The sequence below is a fragment of the Eptesicus fuscus genome, chromosome 15, assembly GCF_027574615.1.
Source record: "Eptesicus fuscus isolate TK198812 chromosome 15, DD_ASM_mEF_20220401, whole genome shotgun sequence".
NCBI classification, from domain to species: domain Eukaryota; kingdom Metazoa; phylum Chordata; class Mammalia; order Chiroptera; family Vespertilionidae; genus Eptesicus; species Eptesicus fuscus.
This window is the reverse complement of record NC_072487.1, coordinates 52,829,981-52,854,240: the sequence shown is the minus strand read 5'-3', so window position 1 is coordinate 52,854,240 and position 24,260 is coordinate 52,829,981. Positions and strand designations below refer to the sequence as shown.

At 49.8% G+C, this 24,260-nt stretch overlaps 1 protein-coding gene across 1 annotated transcript in view; it reads left to right on the top strand.

Annotated features, from left to right (window-relative positions):
* The first annotated feature begins 462 nt into the window (after positions 1 to 462).
* The window catches only part of TRIM14 (tripartite motif containing 14), a 30,641-nt gene continuing 6,843 nt past the window's right edge, over positions 463 to 24,260 (top strand). Inside the window, exons 1-6 of the mRNA XM_008141867.3 lie at positions 463 to 735; positions 4,631 to 4,726; positions 12,105 to 12,338; positions 15,152 to 15,314; positions 17,473 to 17,565; positions 19,539 to 20,339. Of these exons, the coding sequence (XP_008140089.2) occupies positions 520 to 735; positions 4,631 to 4,726; positions 12,105 to 12,338; positions 15,152 to 15,314; positions 17,473 to 17,565; positions 19,539 to 20,074 (1,338 nt within the window). The 5' untranslated portion in view covers positions 463 to 519 and the 3' untranslated portion in view covers positions 20,075 to 20,339. The remainder of the gene's footprint in view (positions 736 to 4,630; positions 4,727 to 12,104; positions 12,339 to 15,151; positions 15,315 to 17,472; positions 17,566 to 19,538; positions 20,340 to 24,260) is intronic.

Below are 24,260 nucleotides of genomic sequence, written 5' to 3'. Positions count from 1 at the left end.
AAAAATATATTTTATTGCTTTTTTACAGAGAGGAAGGGAGAGAGATAGTTAGAAACATCGATCAGCTGCCTCCTGCACACCTCCCACTGCAGTTGTGCCCGCAACCCAGGTACATGCCCTTGACTGGAATCGAACCCGGGACCCTTCCGTCCGCAGGCCGACGCTCTATCCACTCAGCCAAACCGGCCAGGGCCGGTTGTTTTATTTTTGAGGTATGCAGGGGCGGACCCCCATTTCTGCTGCGGCCCCCACCTCTAGGCCAGGCACAAAGCCGCTGGACCAGGCCTGAGCCTTCAGCGCCGGCTGAAGACCGTGGGGGCGGGCGGGGCGGGCGAGCACCCTGCGGGTCAGGCGAGTGAAGATGCAAACACGGCCCCCCCACCCCGCCCCCGGCCGTGGCCCGCTGCCGTCTTCCGTCCCCGCGCTGGGCCGGCCAGAGCCCCGCCCCCGCCCCGCCGTCCGGTTTCGATTCCCCACCAGCGCTCCTCCTGCACCGGCGACGCCGAACCGTGGGAGTGCATGGCGGGCGCGGGGGCCCTCCGCCGAACACCTGGGGGCCCGGGCCCCGCCGAGGCGGAGGACACGTGCGGCTGGCGCTGCCCGGAGCACGGCGACCGCGTGGCCGAGCTCTTCTGCCGCCGCTGCCGGCGCTGCGTGTGCGCGCTCTGCCCGCTGCTGGGCGCGCACCGCGGCCACCCGGTGGGCCTGGCTCGGGAAGAGGCGGCGCACGTGCAGGTGGGGACGCTGGGGCGCGCGGGGCGGGGGGCGCGGGGGCAGCCCGGGGTCCAATCGCCAGTTCCCCAGTTCCGGTCAGGACCCGGAAACCCCAAGGCAGCCCGGCGGCCATCCGGGCGGCCGACCTAGCTATTGTTCGTAAGGAGAACGAATGCCCAAGTCAGGGCGAAGGCGAGCCGCGGCCACCAGCTCACCTGCAGGCAGAGCAGGTGGGTTTGAGAGTGAGAACGCGGGAGCCTCGGCTGTTTCCCATAGACCCTTGACCTCGTCCACCATGGCGCATCCACCACACTGCTCTGGGGCCAGCGGAAAACCTGCCTTTTTTTTTTTTTTTTTTAATATATTTTATTGATTTTTCACAGAGAGGAAGAGAGAGGGATAGAGAGCCAGAAACATCGATGAGAGAGAAACATCGATCAGCTGCCTCCTGCACACCCCCCACTGGGGATGCGCCCGCAACCAAGGTACACGCCCCTGACCGGAATCGAACCTGGGACCCTTGAGTCCACAGGCCGACGCTCTATCCACTGAGCCAAACCGGTTTCGGCAAAATCTGCCTTTTTAACTAGATTAAAATCCCTTTCTGTTGGAAAACAGCCTTGTGGCCTGGGACGCTACAGACATCTCTCTGGTTTTGTCTCCTGGAGCTCACAGCCTAGAGGGGCTTGGACTGCCTGCCTGCGCTAGGAGCATCCTCTACCTACCCTGCCCCACCCTTCCCTTCCCACACCCACTCCAGTTCCACAAGCATACCTGGTGGGAGCTAGGACGGCCATTTTATCGATAAGAAAAGGAAAGCTCTGGAGGCAGAGGCAGATCTTGAACCCAGGACTCCACGCGGTGGACTGCCCCCACGGGGTCCATTCTCACCGGGGAGCCCTCCCCCGTGTTGAATCCTAATAGCGGCAGGGGCTCTGAACTCTTGTTCCAGCCTGTGGCCCACTTGTCTGTGGCTCTGGTCAAATCCCTCCACTTCTCCGGGTTCGGCAGGCCCACGCATCTCTAGCAGATGTTGATTCTACCACCGACACCTCCAGGAACTCTTCCAGCCCCGCAGTGAAGGCCCTCTTTCCCTCGTGTGGCGTGACTTAACACTACCACACTGTTAACAACCTGGGAGCTCCAAGGTGAGAATGGACCCTCACCTTAGAGCCGTGGTCAGCAAACTGCGGCTCGCGAGCCACATGTGGCTCTTTGGCCCCTTGAGTGTGGCTCTTCCACAAAATACCACGGCCTGGGCGAGTCTATTTTGAAGAAGTGGCGTTAGAAGAAGTTTAAGTTTAAAAAATTTGGCTCTCCAAAGAAATTTCAGTCGTTGTACTGTTGGTATTTGGCTCTGTTGACTAATGAGTTTGCCGATCACTTGCCTTAGAGCATAGGGCAGAGATTAAGGGTATTAAAAGTCAATGGCCTCAACCTGGGGCCATGTGGGGGAAGGCAACAGCATCTGCCTACACTTTCCTTTTCTTGATTTGTTCCACAAATAACAAGTACCTGCTTTTCCAGGCTGGGAAACAGGTAAGGCAGAATTTGTCCCTGCCCTCTGAAATTTTAAGTCACGGTTGGAGGGAAATGGAGGGCCAGGGTAGGGGAAAGGTAGACTGCTTTGGGAAGAGAAGCAAAGGAGGCTTCCTGGAGCTCCACGGTGAGAATGGGCCCGGTGAGGGCCAGTCCAGCCGGTGGGGTCCTGGGTTCAAGGCCTGCCTGTGCCCCTAAGGTCCTCCTTTTCTTATATAAAACTAGTGGCCCGGTGCACAAAATTCGTGCACATTAAAAGGGAATTAATTAGAAGAAATATTTTAATATTGCTATTGGCCCTTTCTCTATAATAGAAGTGTCAGAGATGAAAGAAAATTAGTAAAATGTATATAAAATCTCCCTCCTGTCAGAGTCTGGGGCGCACCACAGGACCTAGAGTCAAGTCCCCACCCACCACCCACACGCACTTCAAAAACGCAGGAGACGCAGATCCGGGCAGGCCCCCCCCCCTACCCCCATTGAGTGAGACCCAGACCCGGCCAGCCCCACCCATGTCAAGCCCCTCTGGGTGGGGGCACAGCCTCAGGTCCCCTGGCTGGGCGCCGAGGCAGGGGGCATGGCCTGAGGTCCCTAGTCAAGCCCTGCCAGCTAAGGGGTGCGGCCTGAGGTCCCTGTCAAAGGTGGCCCCCCTCCCCCCACAGTGTCACATCAGCGCTGAATGGGGACGCACACAGGCAGTGTCACGTCCCTAGCCGGGGATGCAGGCAGGCAGCTTCACCTCAGCGCTGGGCGGGGACACATGCAGGCAGCGTGACATTAGCACTGGGGGCGCAAGTTCCTGCCCCCATCCCTGCCCACAGATTGGTCGTGACTGGGACACCGTTATGGACAAATTAGCATATTACTTCTCTATATGTATAGATGGCTGTGATAATAATAGCTCCTCAAAGGGCTGTTTTCCAGTTGCTAAGGGTGCTGTCCAGAGATATGGCTGTGGGTCTCATAGGTAAGTCTACCCTCCTACCTATGGATTCTCATTTTGTATCCACACACCAGCTCAACTAACCTATTTACCTGTTCCCTGGCTGGTGGGGGGAGAACAGTGACAATACAGTGTGGTAAGTATTGTAACTGGGATGCCCAGTGGTCAGTGGGAGCCAGATAGAAGACAACGTGAACCAGGAGCAAGAAGCCCATGAAGATTTTCTGGCGGAGGTGCCCTTGAAACTGGCCTTGAAGGATGAGTAGAGTTTCACCAAGTACTAAGATAGGAGAAATGCCCTCTGACCGAAGGGCACGGGCATCAGGAGGCCAAGTTATCCTGGGATGATGGACAGGAGCTGGACTTGAAGGCTTAGAAATCACAGAGGGATAAGGGTGTGCTCCTGGAACTTGGGTTACTATTGTGTCCCCATTCCCACACCCCACCTAGAATCAAACCGTGCACAGAGTAGCAAGTGCTTGCTGGATGTTAAAATAAGACAAGCTTTATCTATCAAACACTTACTGTCTGCCACACACTACACTAAACATGTAATTGAGCACTTACTCTCCACAGCGGCCCTAGGAGGTCATCCCCATATTCACAGCTGAGGAAACCAAGGTTTAGAGGAATGAGGTCACTTGCCCAGGTCACGTTGGACTCAGACCAGGAGGTCTCGTCTGCCTCTGGGGCTTGTGCTCATAACGTATTGGGTGGCTCCAGTTGAAGTGGGCAGCCCCTAGTAATTCTGTTTGATTCGGCAAACACTTCTAGGTCACCCTCTGGTCTCTATGGGGGAGCCAGGAATGGAGCAGGCCTGCCCTCGGGAAGCTCCCGGTTGGCCCAGCAGTGGAGCATAAGGCCAGCCGAAAGCAGGCTAGGATGGGTAGGGGGTGAGGTAAGTTCCACTGGTGGGGAAAGGGTCACAGAGCAGACCTTTGGGAAAGTGGCTATTGCAAAGAGCAGAGGTAGGGAAGGGAGCCATTTCAGGTGGGAGGGAGAGGGGAGCATGAACCCCACAGATCTCTCACCCATGCAGATCTTCTGAACCCCAGTCCAGGCCAGAGGGCCACAGACCCCTCTGGAATGCACGTTCCACAAAGGGCAGCTCCCAGAACAAGGCCCAGCATGTAATAGGTGCTCAGTTAATATTCATTCTGTACGTGAATTCTCTTCCCCTGTCCCCAGGCCGCTTGCCTCAAGGTCCTATTTGAGGGACTGGAAAATCAGGTCACAAGCAGGTTTGTCCTAGAAAGAGGGGGGAGGGCATCATGGTTTGAAGAGTCCCTGAGGACCAGAGTGACCCTCATTACAGCTCATCCTCTAACTTGCTACTTGACCTTGGGCAGGGGTGAGAGGAGATGACCCCTGCAGAGCCTGGTTACCGTGAAAGTGACAGTACTAAGACTTTTTCCCTAATTCCTTCTCGTACAGAAACTCACCCAGCAATATTTAAGGCAGCTGGCAACCAAGAAGCAGCAGCAAGTTGGCAACAGAAACCAGATAGAAGATGCTGCTGAGAAGCTCCAGGCAAGTGGACATTTCTTCCTTCTTCTAGTTGAGACGTCCACGTCCCTCCGAGGACAGAATATGCAGCCAAGGAAACATTAAAACCAACCTCAAAGGAGATCAGGTCTGGTGGGACCTCGGGCTTCTATAATGTAGGGCAGCGATTTTCAACGGGTGTGCCCCAGGAATTTTTATAACATGCAATACCTGACTATTCAGTCAAAGGTATGGATGGACCTCCTTTCCCTTAGATTATCAATGAAAAGCTGACAACAGCCAACACAACCGGTGTGAATGAATGAAAATTATACCTAATTTTTTTTTTTTCTTCAGATCGGCAGAAAAGTATATTTTTGGTTGGGCCACAGCATTTTAGTAATTAGTTTATGTGTGCCGTGAGAGGAAAAAGGTTGAAAGTCACTGATTTAGGGGACCCTTTTTAAGCAAAAGAACACAATATTAGGTGTAAGGCCATGACGGGGTCTTGCGAGGGAGGGGCCTGAGGCTACTGTTCCATTAGCTTAGTGGTGAGTCTGCCTCTGCCCCACACCCCAGCCTTGCCCCATAGTACCTCACAGGATGGGGGAGCAGCCGTTCTCTCACCATCGCCAAGGCCTTCTCCTGAAGGCACTAGTCCTCCATCCCCCAGACACCTTCAACAAAGCACAATGCAGCTGAAGGAACACACAAATAAGCTCTTTAAGTTTCACTGCCATGGCGAAAGGGAAAGTGAGGTATAAATATATTCCACAAATATTTACTTTCTCTAGGCGTTCTCCTTTCCTAATGCTGTTTATTTAAATGGATGCCTCTGTGTTTTAAGTGCGAAGTCGGGGCTGATGGTATCATGAGCTGCCATTTTGACTGGGAAAAAGTTGTTCTGTCTCTAGGGCCTTTTCTGTGAACTCGGCCAGCTTCAGCGCCCCCTCCTGGGAGTGAGGGCTGGGGTGGGGTACCCTCCTAGGGCCTGCTCTGCTGAGAACTTGATGAGCCTCTGACTGGCTGGCTATGACTGTGGCAGGAGCCCACAGCGGAGGTTCACCGTCTGCAAATCTCTGAGCAGATACAGCGTGGGGCGCCCTAGGCAAGATTCAGATCCACCCGGAGAGTCTAGGAGAGCAGGGTTCTGCTTAATCTAAGGTGTGGAAATGCCGAGGCCAAGCCAGGCCACGGAATGGGCTCCCTGTCTGCCCAACATCCATTATCTGAAAGATGACTGACGACAGAACTCAGTTTGCTGAGGAAAGTTGTGGTTTAGACCCATGGCCCTGGCTTAACTGTTAATAGTGTCCCTCACAGCTTCAAGAGGAGGGCTCCAATCTCAGGCGGATAAATCCGTTCAAAAGGATCTGGAAACCAAGCTGGCGCACCTGAGGGGATGGGGGCGGTGCTTTGGGCTGTTGAGCTAGACCCGGATCGGATCGGGGCACAGGCCCACTGTCTGCAAGTCTCCGAGCAGATACAGCGTGGGGCCCCCCAAGACGAGAGTGAGGACCCAGGTGGACAGTCTAAGGGGGCAGGTTTCAGCTTAATCCAAGGAATGGTTTCCTCTCTTTTAACCTTCTCCCCGATTTTCAAACCTTTATTTTGAAATAATTATAGATTCACAGGAAGTTGGCAACACAGTAAGTTGTGTGTGCCTTTCACCTCGTTTGCCCCAAGGGTTATATCTTACCTAACTATTGTACAGTTTCAAAACCAGGAAATTGACAGTGTGTGTATATATGTTCTATGTCAACTTATCACCTGTGTAGATTTAACTGCTGCTGTAACCAAAATACAGAACCGTTCCATCACTACCAAGATCTACCTCCTGCTACACCTGTATAGTCACCCCCCACCCGGCCCCCAGCAATCCCTAACTCCTAGCAGTCACCAGTTTATTCTCTATCTCTATAATTACAGCATTTGAGGATTCGTGACCATGGTATATCTCTTCATTTATTTAGGTCTTTGTTTTCTTTCATCAGTATTTTATAGTTCCTGAACATGCGTTATTGGACTTACACCTAAGTGACTCTCAGAAAAATTAGTGATCGGCATGTTAAAGCTGAGAGGTATTTGTATAAAGAGTTAGATGTAGAAAAGTAGGAGGCTGTGGCCCCCTAGGCCTCCCTCCCCACGTGGAGCTGTCAGAGCTGAGCAATGGACATGCTCATGAGAAGGACATGGGCTGCCTGCCCACTCTCCTCCCTATGTTACTAGGCCGTCTCCTGTGGGCATTTATATTTCAGATCCTGGTCAACAGCAGATTTTTAAAAATATATTTTATTGAAATTTACAGAAAGGAAGGGAGAGGGATAGAGAATTAGAAACATCGATGAGAGAGAAGCATTGATCAGCTGCCTCCTGCACACCTCCTCCTGGGGATGTGCCCGCAACCAAGGTACATGTCCTTGACCGGAATCGAACCTGGGACTTTTCAGTCTGCAGGCCGACGCTCTATCCACTGAGCCAAACCGGTTAGGGCTCAACAGCAGATTTTTTTAAATATATATTTCATTGAGTTTTTACAGAGAGGAAAGGAGAGGGATAGAGAGTTAGAAACATTGATGAGAGAGAAACATCAATCAGCTGCCTCATGCACACCCCCTACTGGGGATGTGCCCACAACCAAGGTACATGCCCTTGACCTGAATCGAACCTGGGACCTTTCAGTCTGGAGGCCGACGCTCTATCCACTGAGCCAAACCAGTTAGGGTTCACCAGCAGATTTTTAAAAATTCAGCTATAATTCTGCCACTCCAGGCCAACCACCAGTTCACATTTTGAGACTTTTTTTTTTCTGTACACGAATACTCTTTGGTATAGTATCCGGGATGGAGGGAGGCACGGTGGCTCGTCTCCCTGTGTGACGTGGAGTCTGTGTCGCCCCCTGGCCTTCAGTAGGCATTTCCACGGTGCCCCACATGCCCTGGGTGTGAGCAGCCCCTGCAGAGCACTGCGGCGTGAGCGTCTGAGGCGGGCTCTGGGTTTCAGCGGTTCCAGACCAGTTGTCATGTGAGTTTTTTTCATTTTGAGGTTCCGCAAATCCAGACTCCAAGCCTGTTATTGGGTTTATTCGTTTGCTTTGCTAGTGACTCTCTTTCCCCCCAAGACCTTGGATGGATGACAAGATTCCTTGCCGCTTCCCCAGGCCAGTGGGTCCAGTTTTTCTGGCGCCTGGTTCATGGATGGAACAGCTCTCTGTGACTCTGGCTTGATGCAGGAGGCCCCTTCCTGTCCCCCTGGAATAGGGCCACGGGCTCTGCACACCCCCCTGACTGAGCAGGCCCCAGTGTGGTGTGTCACACACACCTGTACGCCCAGCCCTCCCGGGGGTCACTCAGCTCCTCTTCTGCCCACGGCTCTGACGTCAAATTCCCTCTGTTTTGGGCACCTGAGGATTTCCTTTTTTGTTGTCTGTTTGATTGTGGGCTTTTGTTGTTTTTTTTTGTTTTTTTTGTTTGTTTGTTTGCGGGGGGGAGAGGGGGAGTTAACTCATTAAGCCGTTTTCCTAATGTTGAACATTTAGGTCCTTTCCAGCTTTTCACTAAGTAAAATAGCATTGCAGTGAACACTTCTGGCGCCTTGATTTACTTCCTCCGGGACACACGTCCGGAAGTGACGCCTCTAGTTCCACAGGCACAGCATTTGTGCGGATTCCTGTACGTCCTGCCCAGCTGTAGCCCGCGGTCTGGCAGCGGGGTCTGGGGCAGGCGTGCTGCTCCGTACTCGTTTACACGGGGCAGTAGCAAGGCAAAGGCCATTCGCCTGAAAATTAACCCATAAAACAGTTTTGTCAATAAGTTAAAATCAATAAAGATCATACAATGTCCAAAGTCTGCTGTTCAGAAGCCAATGAGCCAGGCCTAAGCAACCACTCCCTTTCATAGAACAGTCAAGGAGGACTTGGTCATTAATCCCCAACCCACACCTAGGAAATGATTTCCTCTGACATCCTGGTTATTAGGCTGTTTGTCCCCATCATGGCTCCTCGGGGGGGCTCAGACATGCAGGTGTAGGGAAAATTCAGCACTTGCCTGCTACCCTGACTTTTTATTCAAACTGGGATAAGAGGACAGTATGCAGTGGTTGTGTGTGTTTTTTCTGAATCTCCCGAATATTCCACAAGGAGCCTTTGATACTTTTATAAATGAAGAAAAAGCATATATATTTACGTTTGGTTAATGTCTGTTGAATCCAGATCTAGGCAGGGATTTAGAATGTGCAGTGTCAGGCTGAAAGGCCTTGGAGATGGGGCCCCCCAGGCAGAGGAAATAACTTGTCATTGGTCACATAGGAAGGCAGAGGTGGACCTGGGGCCATGGCTGTGTTTATCAGAGTCCACCCAGGAAGACAGAAGCCACTTTGAGGGTTTCACCGGGAGGAGATGAATGCAGGGAATGGTGACAGGCACGGAAGGGGCAGAGAAGCCAACCAGGGCGTGGTGAGGCAATTGGCCCCAGCAGGAAGCACCTTTCACCCTGGGCTGCAGGGCCAGAGGGAGGGGGTGGTATTAGCAGAGTGCAGAGTCCAGGGCCACCTAGGCAGGAGCCGGAACCAGAGGGGCCGTCCTGTGGGAGCGGGAGGGTGGAGGGGACGCAGGGAGGCGGGAGGCGGGATACCCTGGCTGTTCCCCTCACCCTCTGACCTCCCTCTAGTTCCTCCTCCCATTGACCAAACCAAACCCAGCCTGAAGGGGGATCCTGGCCTGCAGGAGTCAGCCCTGCTGCCTCCTGAGCAGAGTGGAGGGGAAGAGGGGGCCAGGAAACAGAGCCTGGACGGGCCCCCTGGGGAGTGTGTAAACACCCTCAGGTCCCGGCTTAGTTCCTTCCCCTGTGACCCACCAGAGCTGTAAGGACCGGACCACGGCATGGGGTAGAGGACAGCGGGTGGCATGAACCAGCCTTTGCCAGACGGAGACTAGGAAGCTGAGGGCCGGGTCAGGCCTTGCTGCTGTCCCTGCTGATGCCATTGGTCTCCACCACCCTGCTGGGCGAGGCCATTCCTCTGCCCCTTCCTGCCAGCCGCTGCCATATATCAGCGTGCATGGATGTCGTAGCCAATGTGGCCTGGGCAGGGCTGGCCCGCACACTTCCTTCCCTGGTGGGACACCCCTGAGAGGCAGTCATACTGTTTTCAGCAAAACAGTTCTTTCCATTCCCTGTGTAAAATCCCCCACCTCCCAGGCCGGGGCTTTGTCGCTGCTCAAGTCCTTTCTCCCCCACAGTCCTTAGAGCTCCTCAGCTAGACTCTGTCAGGCCCTGGCCCAGCCCCAGCCCCAGCCCCATCCAGCTGCGTCCAGACCTCAGTTCAGTTCAATCTGGGATCCAGTTTCACTTTGAACCAATGCAGCCTAAACCAGACCACACTTCCTGTTTCATTGCCAGAATTCTACCTCTCCCTCTTTTTAAAAATTTTAACCATATTGCATAATCAGCCTCATATGCTTGCACCTGAAGTTTTCTTGGGGATATTTTTAGTTATAACAATGTGTATTGCCATTAAGATTATTTTGGGGGGGGGAAATAAAGATTATTTTGTAGCCCTGGCAGGTGTTTCTCAGTGGTTAGAGCATGCCCTGCACACCGAAGGGTCTCAGATTCGATTCCCGGTCAAGGGCATATGCCTGGGTTGCAGGTTTGATCCCTGTCCCCGGTCAGGGCGTGCGTGGGAGACCCTTCGGTGTGCGGGCTGACAGTTGAACCATTGAGCAACACTGGCCAGGGCAGGACTCATTTTTAAAAAGTGCCTAACCAGCCGAAACCGGTTTGGCTCAGTGGATAGAGCGTCGGTCTGCGGACTGAAAGGTCCCAGGTTCGATTCCGGTCAAGGGCATGTACATTGGTTGTGGGCACATCCCCAGTTGGGGGTGTGCAGGAGGCAGCTGGTCGATGTTTCTCTCTCATCGATGTTTCTAGCTCTCTATCCCTCTCCTTTCCTCTCTGTAAAAAAATCAATAAAATATATTTTAAAAAAAACATCTGTACTAAGTTTAAAAAAAAAAAAGTGCCTAACCATAGTATCATCATCACACGAATGAAAATTAACAGTCGTTCCTTAATGTCATCAAATATCCACTCAGTGGTCACATTTCCAGTTGTCTTGTAAGTGTCACATTTTATTTGTTTGAATTAGGAGTGAAATAAAGTTTCGAAATGCACTTGCTTGATGTATTTAAGTTGATGGCTCACATGTTCCTCTCTCCTCTATGCTGAATCTTTTATTTAGACCTAGAGGCTTGATCTGATTCAGGTTCACACTTGTTGGCAAGACTACTTCATAGGTAGAGTTCTGTCTGAATTTATTTTTACATATAGAATAAGAATCTAACTTAAATTTTTTGTCGAATACATGGTTAATTGCATATTGTACCAATACCATTTATTGAATAGTTCACTCTTTCCTTTCGATAATTTGAAATGCCACCATTATTGTGTGTGTGTGTATATATACTATATATATATATATCTTTTATAACTTTATAACTCTTTATTCTGTGTTCCTGACCATTTTGTCTATGCCTAAGCTGTATGGTTTTAAATCCTGTAGCGTTACAGTCTGTTTGATATTTATTAAGGCAACTCATCCTTCATTGATGTTTTTAAAGTAATTTTTTACTTTTCTTGTGCTTATTCTCCCCCACTGGGGATCGAGCCCACAAGCCAGGCATGTGCCCTGACCAGATATCAAACCAGCGACTCTTTGGTACACAGGATGATGCTCAGCCAACCGAACCACACCGGCCAGGGCTCCCCCATGATAATTTAATATTTGTTTAATCTGCTTGTTAAGACTTATTTGGAGTGTGCCCAATTTATAAACTAAGTTGGAGATAAATAGCATCTTTTTAAAAAATATTTTTTTAAATTGATTTCAGAAAGGAAGGGAGAGGGAGAGAAATAGAAACATCAATGATGAGAGAGAATCATTGATCCGCTGCCTCCTGCACGCCCCCTACGGGGATCAAGCCTGCAACCTGGGCATGGCCCTGCCCAGGAATCAAACTGTGACCTCCTAGTTCATAGGTTGTCGTTCAACCACTAAGTCACCGTGGCTGGGCCAAATGGCACCTTTATAGTAATGAATCTTCCACAACCAGGGATGTGTTTTTTTCTTCCACGCATTCAGATTATTTTATGTCTTTCAGTACAATTTTATACTTTTCTTTATCTAGGTCTTTACAGCTTTTTTTTTTGGTTGTATTTCTAGATACATTGTTATATCATCCATTATTTTAAAAGGACCTTTATTTCTCCATGCATGTTCCAGTTGGTTATGGCAGGTCCTTAGGAAAACTTGAGTTTTTGTAAGTTGATCGGACCTTGCTTTTAGATGTCTTAATAGTTTTTTCATGTTGATTATCCTGGGTTTCCTAGTTGGCACTCACATCACCTGCAACTGGTTTTCTTTTTAGGCTCATGCAGAGTCAAGTAAAATCTGGCTGACAGGGAAATTCACTGAACTCCGATTGCTACTTGATGAAGAGGAAGTCCTGGCCAAGAAATTAATCGATAAGAATACCCAGCTTACCCTCCAGGCATACAGGGAGCAAATCAAGTCTTGTGAGGACCAAATTGACGTCTTGAACAGTCTCTCCGACAGGGTCTGCAGTCTCAGCCAGGAGTCCGACCCTGTCCAGCTGCTGCAGGTAATGCTGGGTTTCTGCCTCACAGCTGCCACCTGCCAGCTGCCACCCACATTTCATTGTGGTTACTGTGGTATTGAGCCCAGTATTTACACACTGAGTTAATACACAGAGAATTGCCTTGTTAGCAAACAGACTTTCTTGCCCCTACCCAGGTGGTCAGGAAATAGACATAGTTAGGAAGATAATGTATATCTTGAACTAGTGAAATAACATTTACAGCCACCATCATGGGTCTTGGCTTTAATATTTACTAGAACTCTGCAAAGTGGATATTCTCACCCCACTTTACAAATGGGACACTGAGGCTCAGGGAGGTGAAGTGACTCATTTGAGGTCACCCAGCTGGTAGGTGGCAGAGCTGGGATCGGAACCCAGGTTTCTCTGACTCTAAAGCTGCAAAGGATCATTGCCCAGGCCTCTACCTACTGGTCTATAGTCTTTATTGAAACACCCCTCCTGGAGAGGCAAGGTCCTGTCAGCTACTGAGCATCCTCAAGAGCTGGGTCGCAGTTTGCTCAAGGGGGAGAGAAGAATGGTACTCCTGGGCCACTGGGCTCTCCTGCAGGTTATTACCTTAACCAAGAGAGAGCATCTAAGAAACAGCCTCTGTGATGTTCATGCTACACTTAGTGAAAGCATGTGTGGAGGGTGGTGTTCCTGTCTTGGAGGAACCAGTACTCCTGGGCGGTCACCTGTGCATTTGGATTGCTTCCCACTCACGCACCTCTTCCTGTTCCCGTCTTTGCTATGGCTTCTGGGAAGCTCAGAGCTGAATATGTTTCAAGTAGCTGGGCTGTGGCTTCATGGCATATATTTTGTGCCTCACCTCACTCTGTTTTCCAGTTTACGTTCTTATCCTGGTTTCCTCTTCGCTTCACTTTTCCCACCGTAAAGGGAAATCTTGCAGTATTAGGTAACTTTTGAAAGATGCTTTAAAGCAGTGGTTCTCAATCTTCCTAATGCTGCGACCCTTTAATACAGTTCCTCATGTTGTGGTGACCCCCAACCATAAAATTATTTTCGTTGCTACTTCATAACTGTAATTTTGCTACTGTTATGAATCGTAATGTAAATATCTGTGTTTTCCGATGGTCTTAGGCGACCCTGCTAGCGGTTCTCAACCTGTGGGTCGCTATGGTTGGGGGTCCCCACAACATGAGGAACTGTATTAAAGGGTTGCGGCATTAGGGAGGTTGAGAACCACTACTTTAAAGACTTCTGGGACGAGGCAGGGTATAAAGGCGGCACCGAGTCTAACCACAGATTTGCATGGGTTCTGACTGTAAAATAACACAAATAAATTCGTCAATGCAAAACCAGTCAAGCCAGGCCCTGGTGGATATTTCACCACTCTTGTGCCTTTGTGTGGCCTTGGTCAACTCAGCCTGTGTCTCATTGTTAGTTAACAAAAAAGATAAAAATAAGCCTACATAGACACAGACAACAGCATGGTAATTACCAGGAGGGAAGGGAGCTGGGGGAGGGAGAAAAGGGTAAAGGGGGATAAATGGTGATGGTAGGAGACTTGACTTGGGGTGGTGAGCACACAATACAATATACAGTTGATGTATTGTAGAATTGTATATCTGAAACCTATAAATTTTATTAACCGATGTCGCCCCAGTAAATTCAAAATAAAATATAAGCCTAACAAAAAATTCTGGGTGAGGTGCTGTCCTATGCACAATGGTTACTGTACTTTGATGCACAGGGGGGTACGTTTGTTTGTTTCTTTTAAAATAATGGTACCCCTGCCCAGCTGGCCTGGCTTGGTGGTTGAGCATTGGACCTAGGAACTAGGAGGTCACGGTTCGATTCCAGGTCAGGGCACATAGCTGGGTTGTAGGCTTGAGCCCCAGTGTGGGGCATGCAGGAGGCAGCTGATCAGTGATTCTCTCTCATCATTGATGTTTCTATCTCTATATCTCCCTCCCTCTCCCTCCCTCTCTGAAATCAATAAAAATATATTTAAAAAATAAATAAATAAAAATAAAAGAATGGTACCCCTTAGGGGGATAGCTAATTCAAAGGGCTACTCCATGGAGAAGAATGTTATTATTCCTCCATCACAGGTAGAGTTTCAAGGCTTTGTCATCTTTTTTTTTTTTTTTTTAATTCTCTGTTGCTAGAGCTACTGATTTTCACCATTCATCATTCCTTCCACTTGCTCATTCATTTATTCATCACATATTCAGGGAGCAACCTGTTCTGCCCAGGCCCCAGCTCATGGGTGGAGAGACATGCTCAGAAACAGGTATTTACAACACAGCGGAAGTGAGCTAGCAAAAGTGTGACCGAGAAATGTCCAGTTCTGTATGGGGGGTCGGGGAAGACTTCTAGGAGGAGGTGATAGTGGAGCAGCGTGTGGGAGGACGAGGAGGAGCTCACTAGGTATATATAGAAGGATGAAGCAGAGGGGACATTCCAGGCAGAAAGGAACCATGTGCAGGTGGGAGCTTGGCGGGCTGGAGAGCCACCTGCGTGCAGCCTGGCTGGAGGTGAGCAGAGCTACAGGTGCAGGGGAGCTGGGAGATGCAGCTGGATCGGGAGGCCAGGGTTTGTTGATGAAGGGCCTTGCATACCTGGTCATGCAATGTAGACTTTGTCCTGTAAAGAGATGGGGACCAGGGGAGTGTTTTGAACTGAGGAATGACAGTCTGCTGTGTGGGGTCTGCTGTGTGGGGTCTGCTGTGCGGTCATTCCTGGGGGCATGGCCCTGGCTGACCGATGGTGGGGTAGGACCTGCACTTGGTGGCCAGGGTTTGTTCCTGGTTCAGCTGTGGAGCCAGCCTGACCCCCCTTTGTCCCTGCAGGAGTTCACGGCCACTGAGCGGGAGCTGAAGAAGCAGATGAGCTTGGGGGAGCTGTGCCACCCCGTGCCCCAATCCTTCGCGCCCATCAAGACCTTCTTCAAGGGCCTCGTGGAAGCCATGCAGAGCATGATACAGACGCCACTAGAGGTTCGCTTGAAGGACAGTAAGTCACCGTGTGACCGACTCTGTGTCCCTTACTCCCTCAGTGCCCTTTAACCCAGAGACAACAGGGAAGACTGCCACCAAGAATCATGTCTCCCACACAGAGGCCTTTGGCTGGGTGGTCAGGGACTCCTGGCTTGCACCCAACACACCCTTCTGACTTCACTTCCTCCCCTCCTGAGCCGTGCTCTGCCCCTTAAAGCCACACTGCTCTGCTCCTGCCATCAGTCATTCCTGGGATTCCGCCACACCTCCACTTTGCCTGCTCTGGGGTCCCAGCCGGAAGGACCAACTCCTCCTCTTCCTCTGCCTGCTCAAGTCCCACTGTCCCTGCAGGGCCAGCACAGCTGTGCCGTGCTCACCGGGAAGCTCACCACGTCACCTTGGGCCCCTCCTGCCACTGGACTCTACCCCTCTGTCCTTCCTCTGCAGAGCCCGCCCCATCTCCTGCCTGGGGTCTTTTTTTTTTTTGCCTGGGGGTGTTTTTCATACATGGATCATGCCTCTCGTACATGTCTGGATGGCAAGAACCATTTGGGGTCCAGCTCTGAGGTTCCTGCAAGGTCTGAAACAAAGCAGGTGCTCAGAAATATCCATTCATTCATTCATCTCTGCTATTATGATTCATTCAGAGCATTTATGGAGCCCCTATTCCGTGACAAGCACAGCTCTTGCCTTTGTGGTTCTCAGTCTTTTGAGGGGAAGACAGAGAACAAATGAATATGTGAGCGATAAGGGCTCCGAAGAAAAATAAAGCAGGTTAAGTGGAATAAAGAGTGACCAGGAGAAGGAGGAGAAGGAGGAGGTTCTTATCTGGGGAAGTGGGAAAGGCCTTTCTGAGAAGGGGAAATGTAAGCTGAGCTCAAGGAAGCCTCTGTAAGCTCTGCAGAGCTGAAGGGCTGGGGGGCATAGAGGTCATAGCGTGACTCTGGAGCCAGACTTACCGGGCTCCTATCCCAGGTCCATCCCTTCCCAGCCCTGTCAATCTTGTGTAAAAAGCACCTAACTTTTCTATGCCTGTTTTCACATCCGTAACACAGAGATGGTAATACAGTTCCCCCCTCACAGGGTCGTCGTAAGGAGAAGGGAAGGGGTAAGAGGAAGTAAGGATTAAATGAGATCTTATAGGCAAAGTGCTTAGAGTGGCATAAGCACTACCTAAGTGTTAGCTGTCATTGTTGCTGTTTTTAGTCTGGGAGAATCATTTTCTAGGCAGAAGGAACAGCATGTGGCAAGGCCCAAAGTGAGGGAAGAACTTGAGATCTGGGCACAGAGAGGAAGCCATAGTGACTGGGCACAGTGGTGGGAGAGGAGGTGAAAAACTTGGAAGCTACCTTGTCAAATGGGGCTGGCAGGGCAGTGCTAGCTCTGAAGATCAGGAGAAAAGGAGAAGGAGAGGGGTGAGAGGAAGCAAGGCAGAAATGGTACAAGCACTCACTGAACACCCCTGGGAACTGGAGAGAGGTGAGGCCAGGCCCTGGCTGCAGCACAGGTGAAGGAAAGAGCGATTCTGATGGGAAATCCGGAAGCCTTGCTGGAGGAGTTGGGCCTGACTCACTAAGATTTTGACAGTGGGAGAGCCAGAAAGGCATTGTAAACGGAGACAAGAAAACACAGCTGGGGACACTGATGCCTGCAGTGGGACTGAGCCGTGGATTTTCCTGAGCTGGTTTGTCAAAGCAGATTTTTTTTTAATCCTCACCCAAGGATATGTTTATGGATTATTTTTTCCCCCAGAGAGAGTTAGGGGGAGAGAGAAACATTGAGGTGAGAATTCACCTTTAATTTCTTGTTTTCCATCTTTATCCTGGAATTTGCATTTCTGTTCTGAGGTTGCCCCATCGTTGACTTGTTTAGTTTCTAGTTGATTCTCAGGATGGTTCTGGAGCCTGCCGTCTCCTCCCCATGTCCAGGACTCCCTCCCACTGGCCTGCCTTTGCTGAATTTGTTCCAGACCCTGGGAAGTGCATTTCTCCTCAGATCTAAGCGTTGTCCTGGAGTTTTCCTGTGACTGCAAACTTGTATTTCCCACCTAAATATGCATGATTTTGGGGGAGAGAGCTTAAGTGAATCTCCAGTTTTGTAATATTTTGGGTATGTTTTATAATGTGTGCTGCTTGCATGAGCGCCAGGCACTCATTTCTTACAATTCATTGCAGACATGAACTGCCAGCTCTCCAGCTTCTCTAGCACCAAGCCGGACTCCCTGTTGAAAATCAGTCCCTCACCAGAGCGATCGCTCTTCTTGAAATGTAAGACCCCCAGGGTGGAGAGGGTGGGGTGCATTGGTGGGAAGGGGGGTCACAGAAATGGAGTTCCACCCTTTTCCCCTAAGAGACACAACTTTTTTTTTAACCATTATTATTATTTTTTATAAATGTAGAAATAATATGTTTATTGTAGAAAAATTAGAAAACAAAGGAAAGCAAAAATTTTTTTTAAATCACCTATAAATCATTGGAGAGCTTTGGAAATTCTTCTGCCCCTATCCACCTTAGTAGATATGTAGCAGTAGGTTATTACTATTATTTGCCCTTTTTGTTTTCTTTGGCAAATGTCTGTATATTGAATGTGGTTTTTTTCAAACACGGTATCATAATATACATACTGTTTTGTAATCTGTTTTCATTTACTGATATATTGTGAACATCTTTGTTCCCTTAAAAAATTACACAGCCCTGGCTGGTGTGGCTCAGTTGGTTAGAGCAGTGGTCGGCAAACTCATTAGTCAGCAGAGCCAAATATCAACAGTACAACGATTGAAATTTCTTTTGAGAGCCAAATTTTTTTAAACTTAAACTATATAGCTAGGTACATTGTTATTAACTTAATTAGGGTACTCCTAAGCTGACCTTTGCTAAAAACTCAAAGGGCCAAAGAGCCTCATGTGGCTCGTGAGCCGCAGTTTGCCGACCCCTGGGTTAGAGCATCCCCTGCACTAAAGGGTTGCCGGTTTCTATTCCAGATCAGGGCACATACCTAGGTTGTGGGTTTGATCCTGGTTGGGGTGCATAAGAGAGGCAACTCATTGATCTCTATCACACATCGATGTTTCTCTTTCTCTCCCTTCCTTTCTAAAATCAATGGGAAATGTCCTCAGGTGAGGATTAAAACCTCACTATGGAAAACTCCAAAACAGTACTGAGAAAATTATTTGGCAGAATCTACTGAAGCTGAATATCCACATATCCTATGATCTAGACTTAAAAAAACAAGCACAAAACTTTGTCTATGTAACAAGAACTATTATTGGGAGTTTAATCACTACCACCTTTCTGGAGGACAGTTTGGCAATATTTACCAAAGTCATCTCCGTTCACCCAGCAATTCCTCCGTTAGGAATATATCCTAAAGGAATAATAAAACACATGAAGATGTAATCATATTAGTGTTTTCAAAAGCCTTCCGAAAAGCCTAAATATTTTAAAGGGAGTAGGTTTAAATATAATGCACCCATACATTAAAAATCGTAGGCTTGCCATTAAAATACTCTTTGAAAGAATATTATTTGATGTGGTGAAATGTTCCTAAATACATCAGTAAATTTTTATTTATTTAATTAATTTTTATTTAAAATATTTTTATTGATATCAGAGAGGGAGAGGAAGAGAGAGTAGAAACATCAATGATGAGAGAGATTCATTGATTGGCTTGCTCTTGCACACCCCACACTGGGGATGGAGCCAGCAACCCGGGCATGTGCCCTGACTGGGAATCCAACCATGACTTCCTGGTTCATAGGTTGACGCTCAACCACCGAGCCACGCCAGTCGCGCCTACATCAGTAAATTTTTAAAAAGATTGTCCAAGAGCATGGATGGTAGGATACCAATGTAAAGGAAAGCTATAAAGCAGCAAGTAAAAATATTGGAAGGATATACTCTCAAGTCTTAACAGTGATGGGATTTTTTTCAGTTGAATTTTTAGAAATTGGCAACAAATTACATGGTTCAAAATTCAAATGGTATAACGGGTGTACAGTCAAATATGCTCTCCTTCCCATTACCCCAGTCCCCTCCCCAGAGGCAGTCAGGGTTAAAAGGGTGGCTTTCCATTTCTCCAGGTGCGATTCCGGGGTTTTCCCATTTTTTTTTTTTGTTGTGAGCACGTGTGGGTCCGCGGCGCGAACCCGGTGGGTTTCCCGGGGGCGGGGCGGGGCGGGGCGGGGCGGGGCGCGGCGCTGGCCCCACCCACCAGCCGTGCGTGCTGTCCCCGCCCTCCGCAGACGCGCGCACGCCCACGCTGGACCCGGACACGATGCACGCGCGCCTGCGCCTCTCGGCCGACCGCCGGACGGTGCGCCTCGTCCTGCTCTGCCGCCTGGGGCCCGCGCCCGCGCCGCGCTTCGACACGCTGTGGCAGGTGCTGGGCAGCGACTGCTTTGCCGCCGGCCGCCACTACTGGGAGGTGGACGTGCAGGAGGCGGGCTGCGGCTGGTGGGTGGGCGCGGCCTACGCCTCCCTGCGGCGCCGGGGGGACTCCGCCGCCGCGCGCCTGGGCTGCAACCGCCAGTCCTGGTGCCTCAAACGCTACGACCTGGAGTACTGGGCCTTCCACGACAGCCAGCGCTGCCGTCTGTGGCCCCGCGACGACCCCGACCGGCTGGGCGTCTTCCTCGATTACGAGGCCGGCGTCCTCGCCTTCTACAACGTGTCGGACGGCATGAGCCACCTCCACACCTTCCGCGCCGCGTTCCAGGAGCCGCTCTACCCGGCCCTGCGGCTCTGGGAAGGGGCCATCAGCATCCCCCGGCTGCCCTAGGGGCTCAGACTGGAGCTGACCGCCCTTAGACTTTCGGGGACTCTGGTCACACCCGACCCAGACGTGAGTTGTCCACTGCCTGCTCTCGAAGCACACCCGTCGTCTCCCCCACCAGTCGCGCCTTGCACTTTAACAGGTCCCCTCCGAGGCTGGATTCAGACGTGCCTTAAACATAGGTCCCCTGCTGCTGCGCTCTCGGCAGACCTCCCCACCACTTGGCCCTACACTGCTTTTAGCCCGGGTTCCTGAAAGGACACACTCGCAGGTGAGCCCTAGGCATCCTGACCAGTCACAATACACTAGCCTCAGACCTCCTCCCTCAGACAGAAGCCAGAACTGCCTGGCACATAGTAGGTGCACAATAAATGCGCGCGAATGCAGGCGAGTCACCCAGCCCTGACTCGATCTAACCAGTGTCCCTGGGCTCTGCCTCCTCTGCGTTCTCCATCACTCAGCTTGTCCAGGTTTCCTCCCTTCAGAGCAGCATCAAGAGCCTCTTAATGGCGCCTGGCCTGAACCCTCTCCTGTCCTCCACCTATAAACCAGAGTGATCTGCCCAAAACCGTACTTAACCTCTCAGAACTATGAAAAGGTTCCAAGGACTCCAGGGTGGGGGAACGCACTTAACCTCACCTTAGCCTTCAAGGTTTTTGTAGGCTGCCCCTAAGCTACTTCTCAGCTGGCTTCTGCAGCTCTTTTCAGATACCCTCCCGCAGAACTGTCACATCGTGGGCCTCTGCGCCTTGGCAGCTATCTTGCCCCCTGCCCCCATGCACATTTATATAGTAAAGCCCTTCTTCTTAGCCTTTCTCGGTCTTCCCAAGGCTTAACTGCCCCCCAGGAAGTCTCCCCAAGCCACTAGAATCTTAGTTATCAGGGCCACAAACCTGGGAGCTATCTTTCTAACTGGACGGGAAGCTTTCTAAGGGCAGCTGTGTCCTATACTCTCTCCCTGTCCGGAAAAATTCCGTAAGTCCCTGCCCTTCCAGGCAGGGAATCGCCAGCAGCTGGCTATCATTGAGTCACAGAGCAGCTGGGCTGGGAGAGCCTGGCAGATCACTCAGCCCGACCTCATTGTACATTTCGGAGACTTAAGGTCCTTACCTGGAAGAAAGTCGCTTAAAGTCACCCATGGTGATTAAGGGCCGGGCTACACCCCAGCCCCGAGGCAAGTTTCTGATTTGCCCTTTGGCCCAGGCCTTGAGGCCCAGCCTCGAACGTGGGAGATTTAACTGCTTATTCATTCCGGTGGCTGTAGGCAAGAATCAGCAGGTGGCGGTTACTAAGCAACCACTGGCAGTTTTCCCACCATCTTAGAATCTAAAGGAGAGCAGCGTGAGTGGAGTTGGGCAGCCCAGACACCCTATGCTTCGCAGATCCCTCAGATCCAGGTGTTGCCAAGGAAACCCATAGAGCCCCACTCTATGAGAGAAGTGACATAAATAGAGAAGGCCAAACCGGCAGGACCTCAGGGAGGCCAGCTCCTCTAACAGGGAGGGAAAGACCTCCTTCCCGGGCCTGTGCCTCAGTTCCAAAGGTTCAGCATCCTGATTTGTCAAGTTCCCTAGACAGTTTTCAAGTTATATCATATGGAATTTGTCTTGTTAAGTGCTTGACAGGACAGTGGTAGGGTGAGGAAAACACAAAGCTGAATCTCTCTCATGGTTTAAACAGACTAAGTGCATTAATTAGCTTGAACCATAAAAAGCTGAGAATTTCCAATAGTTTTTGACCTAAAAATGGCACTTTCATGTGGGGCAATGTAACACAGTTAGAATAGAAGACAGAAGGAACCTCAAAAGTGCCTTTAGTTCTAACCAAATAATTTAAAACTCTAGCTTGAATAGATGTCTAAGCACTATGCTCCAGGTATCCTGAGAAAAGGGAATTTTACTGGGGATGGCCCCAAACTGAATTCAGACAGAGGGCATTCCCAACAGAGCAAGAGGGGTACACTTGACTCTACATCTCTGTTCATCCCTGCAAATCCAGACTGGTTCCCAGACCCACAGCCAACAGGGGTGAGTAATAAGGGCCCTTGCTCTTTGTTGGGCACTGTTCTAATGCTTTACTGCTATGAACTCATTTGATCCTCACATCATCCCTAGGAGTTAGAAAGTTATCCCAATTGAGACACACGGGTCACACAGCTAATGGTGGAGCTGGGGTCTGTGCTTATGTCCAAAAGGCTACACTGTTAGGGCAAATGTAGCCAGTCTCTGGTCAGCACCTGCTCACTCTAGCCCCTCTCAGTGGGCCTGTAAATCTATACTCTTTTGCCTGTTTACTCTGTGGGACTTGGATCTAGCTTTGGATTATCTCCCTTGGGCTCTTGAGAATGAGGTCTTATACCCAGAGAGGGGGTTTGAGAGTAGCAGAGACTATAAAGGTTGAAAAATGGCTTTTATCAAATGCCTACTTTGTGCCAAGGCCTGCACCAGTTGGGAAACTGCAGTTTTGGTCCACAATCAACTCTGACCTCAGGCTAGTCACTTTTTACTTCTCCGAACATCCTCTGTAAAATGGGTGTAAAGATCCTGTCTACCAGTGCTGTGAGTCTCAAATGAGCCAAGGATAGGAACTAGCCTTAAAAACTTTACAGAGCTGTGCCATGCCAGGATGTGTGAGCATCCCCAAGCAGAATTCCTGTTGTGCTTAGCACTGAGACAACTGCTACTCCAAACTGCCATCTGACAGTAGCAGGAGGTTCCTTGCATATTCACAGGAGAGAACTGAGTTTCCTTAGGGTCCATTTCTGCAAGGATATTGATCACTCAGATTTGAATTTGTAGAAATTTCTTAATTGATACAGCAAATTGCTTGCAGATATGTGTAAATGACAGCAATTTTCTAATATATATATGTTCACATAAAATATAATATTTGTCTCTTTTTAAATTTTTTAAATTGATTTTTCAAGAGAGGAAGGGAGAGGAGAGAAACATCGATCGGTCGGCTAGGGATTAAACCTGAATCTGGGTATGTACCCTCACTGGGAATTGAACCTGCCACCTTTGGTGTACAGGACACTCCAACCAACTGAGCCTGGCAAGGGCTGAATATTCTCTTTTAACCATGGTCTGCATTGGGAGTTCTTGTTGTTTCATGTTCATGGCTTCGAGGCCTTGACAGAGTCTTGCTCATTTTCCACCCCCTCCATAATTTGTTTGCAGTGGTCAGTGGGTCCCTGATTATCTATCTCCAGTGAAGGGGACTTCACCACTTCTGAAGATAATTCACTAAGTTCTTGCTTATGTGAAAACAAACCCTGCCTCGCCCTGCTGTTCCTACCTACCCATGACAGTATTATGTAGCTTTTGGCATTTTTATGATCACCCTTTACCAACACTGACGCCATCTTTGGTTCTTTCTGGTGGGCAGGAATTCATACTATGGGGAGGGGACAGCTTGCCCAAGAAGCCAAGCTAGATGGAGGATAAGTGTGGGAGTGGGAGGCCTGGGTCTGAGTCTACCATGTTCTCCTCAGAAGCGTTCCTTGACTCCCCATTGCCTGTAGAACAAAGTCCAAACTCAGCAGGCTTTTAAGCCCTTGCTTCTTTCTTGACCAATTCCAAGTCCCTTCTTTCCTTTCCATGTGGCCATTCCCTGTCAAATCATCACCTGCTAGTTTCTGGACACTCTGGGAACTTCCCAAACCTACACCCTATTTCCATCAGTCACTTCTCAACCTGCAAGGTTGAACTAAAGAGCCACTTCCTCCAGGTTTTCCCTGACAATACCAGCCCCACTCTCATGACTCTTGGAAAACATCTCAGCAATTCATACATATGGGGGTGCTGTTTGTGGAGGCGACTGACTGGTTCACCCACTACACATTCTCAGGCCAGGTCTTCCCTCTCTTCCAGACCCACATCCTGTCTCCAGGCCCTGGGACACATCCCTCTAATGCTGTGTCCTTTTAGGAAGTTTCAGATATTTGTTTGGTAAATGTCACCTTCTCTCTGTTGTAGGAAAAAAGGCCCTGGAATTGGAAATTTTGATGGTCTCTTCAAGGTCTGTTTATAGGAAAAATATGAAAGGGAGTAAATATCAGCCAGAAATTGGTACTATCACACTTCAGTTCTTAGCATATCAATTTTATGGGTTTTCTTTTACACATGAGTACAACCCAGGATTCCTATCCCACCCCATCCACACAGACTTGAGTACCTTTCCAGAAACTGTT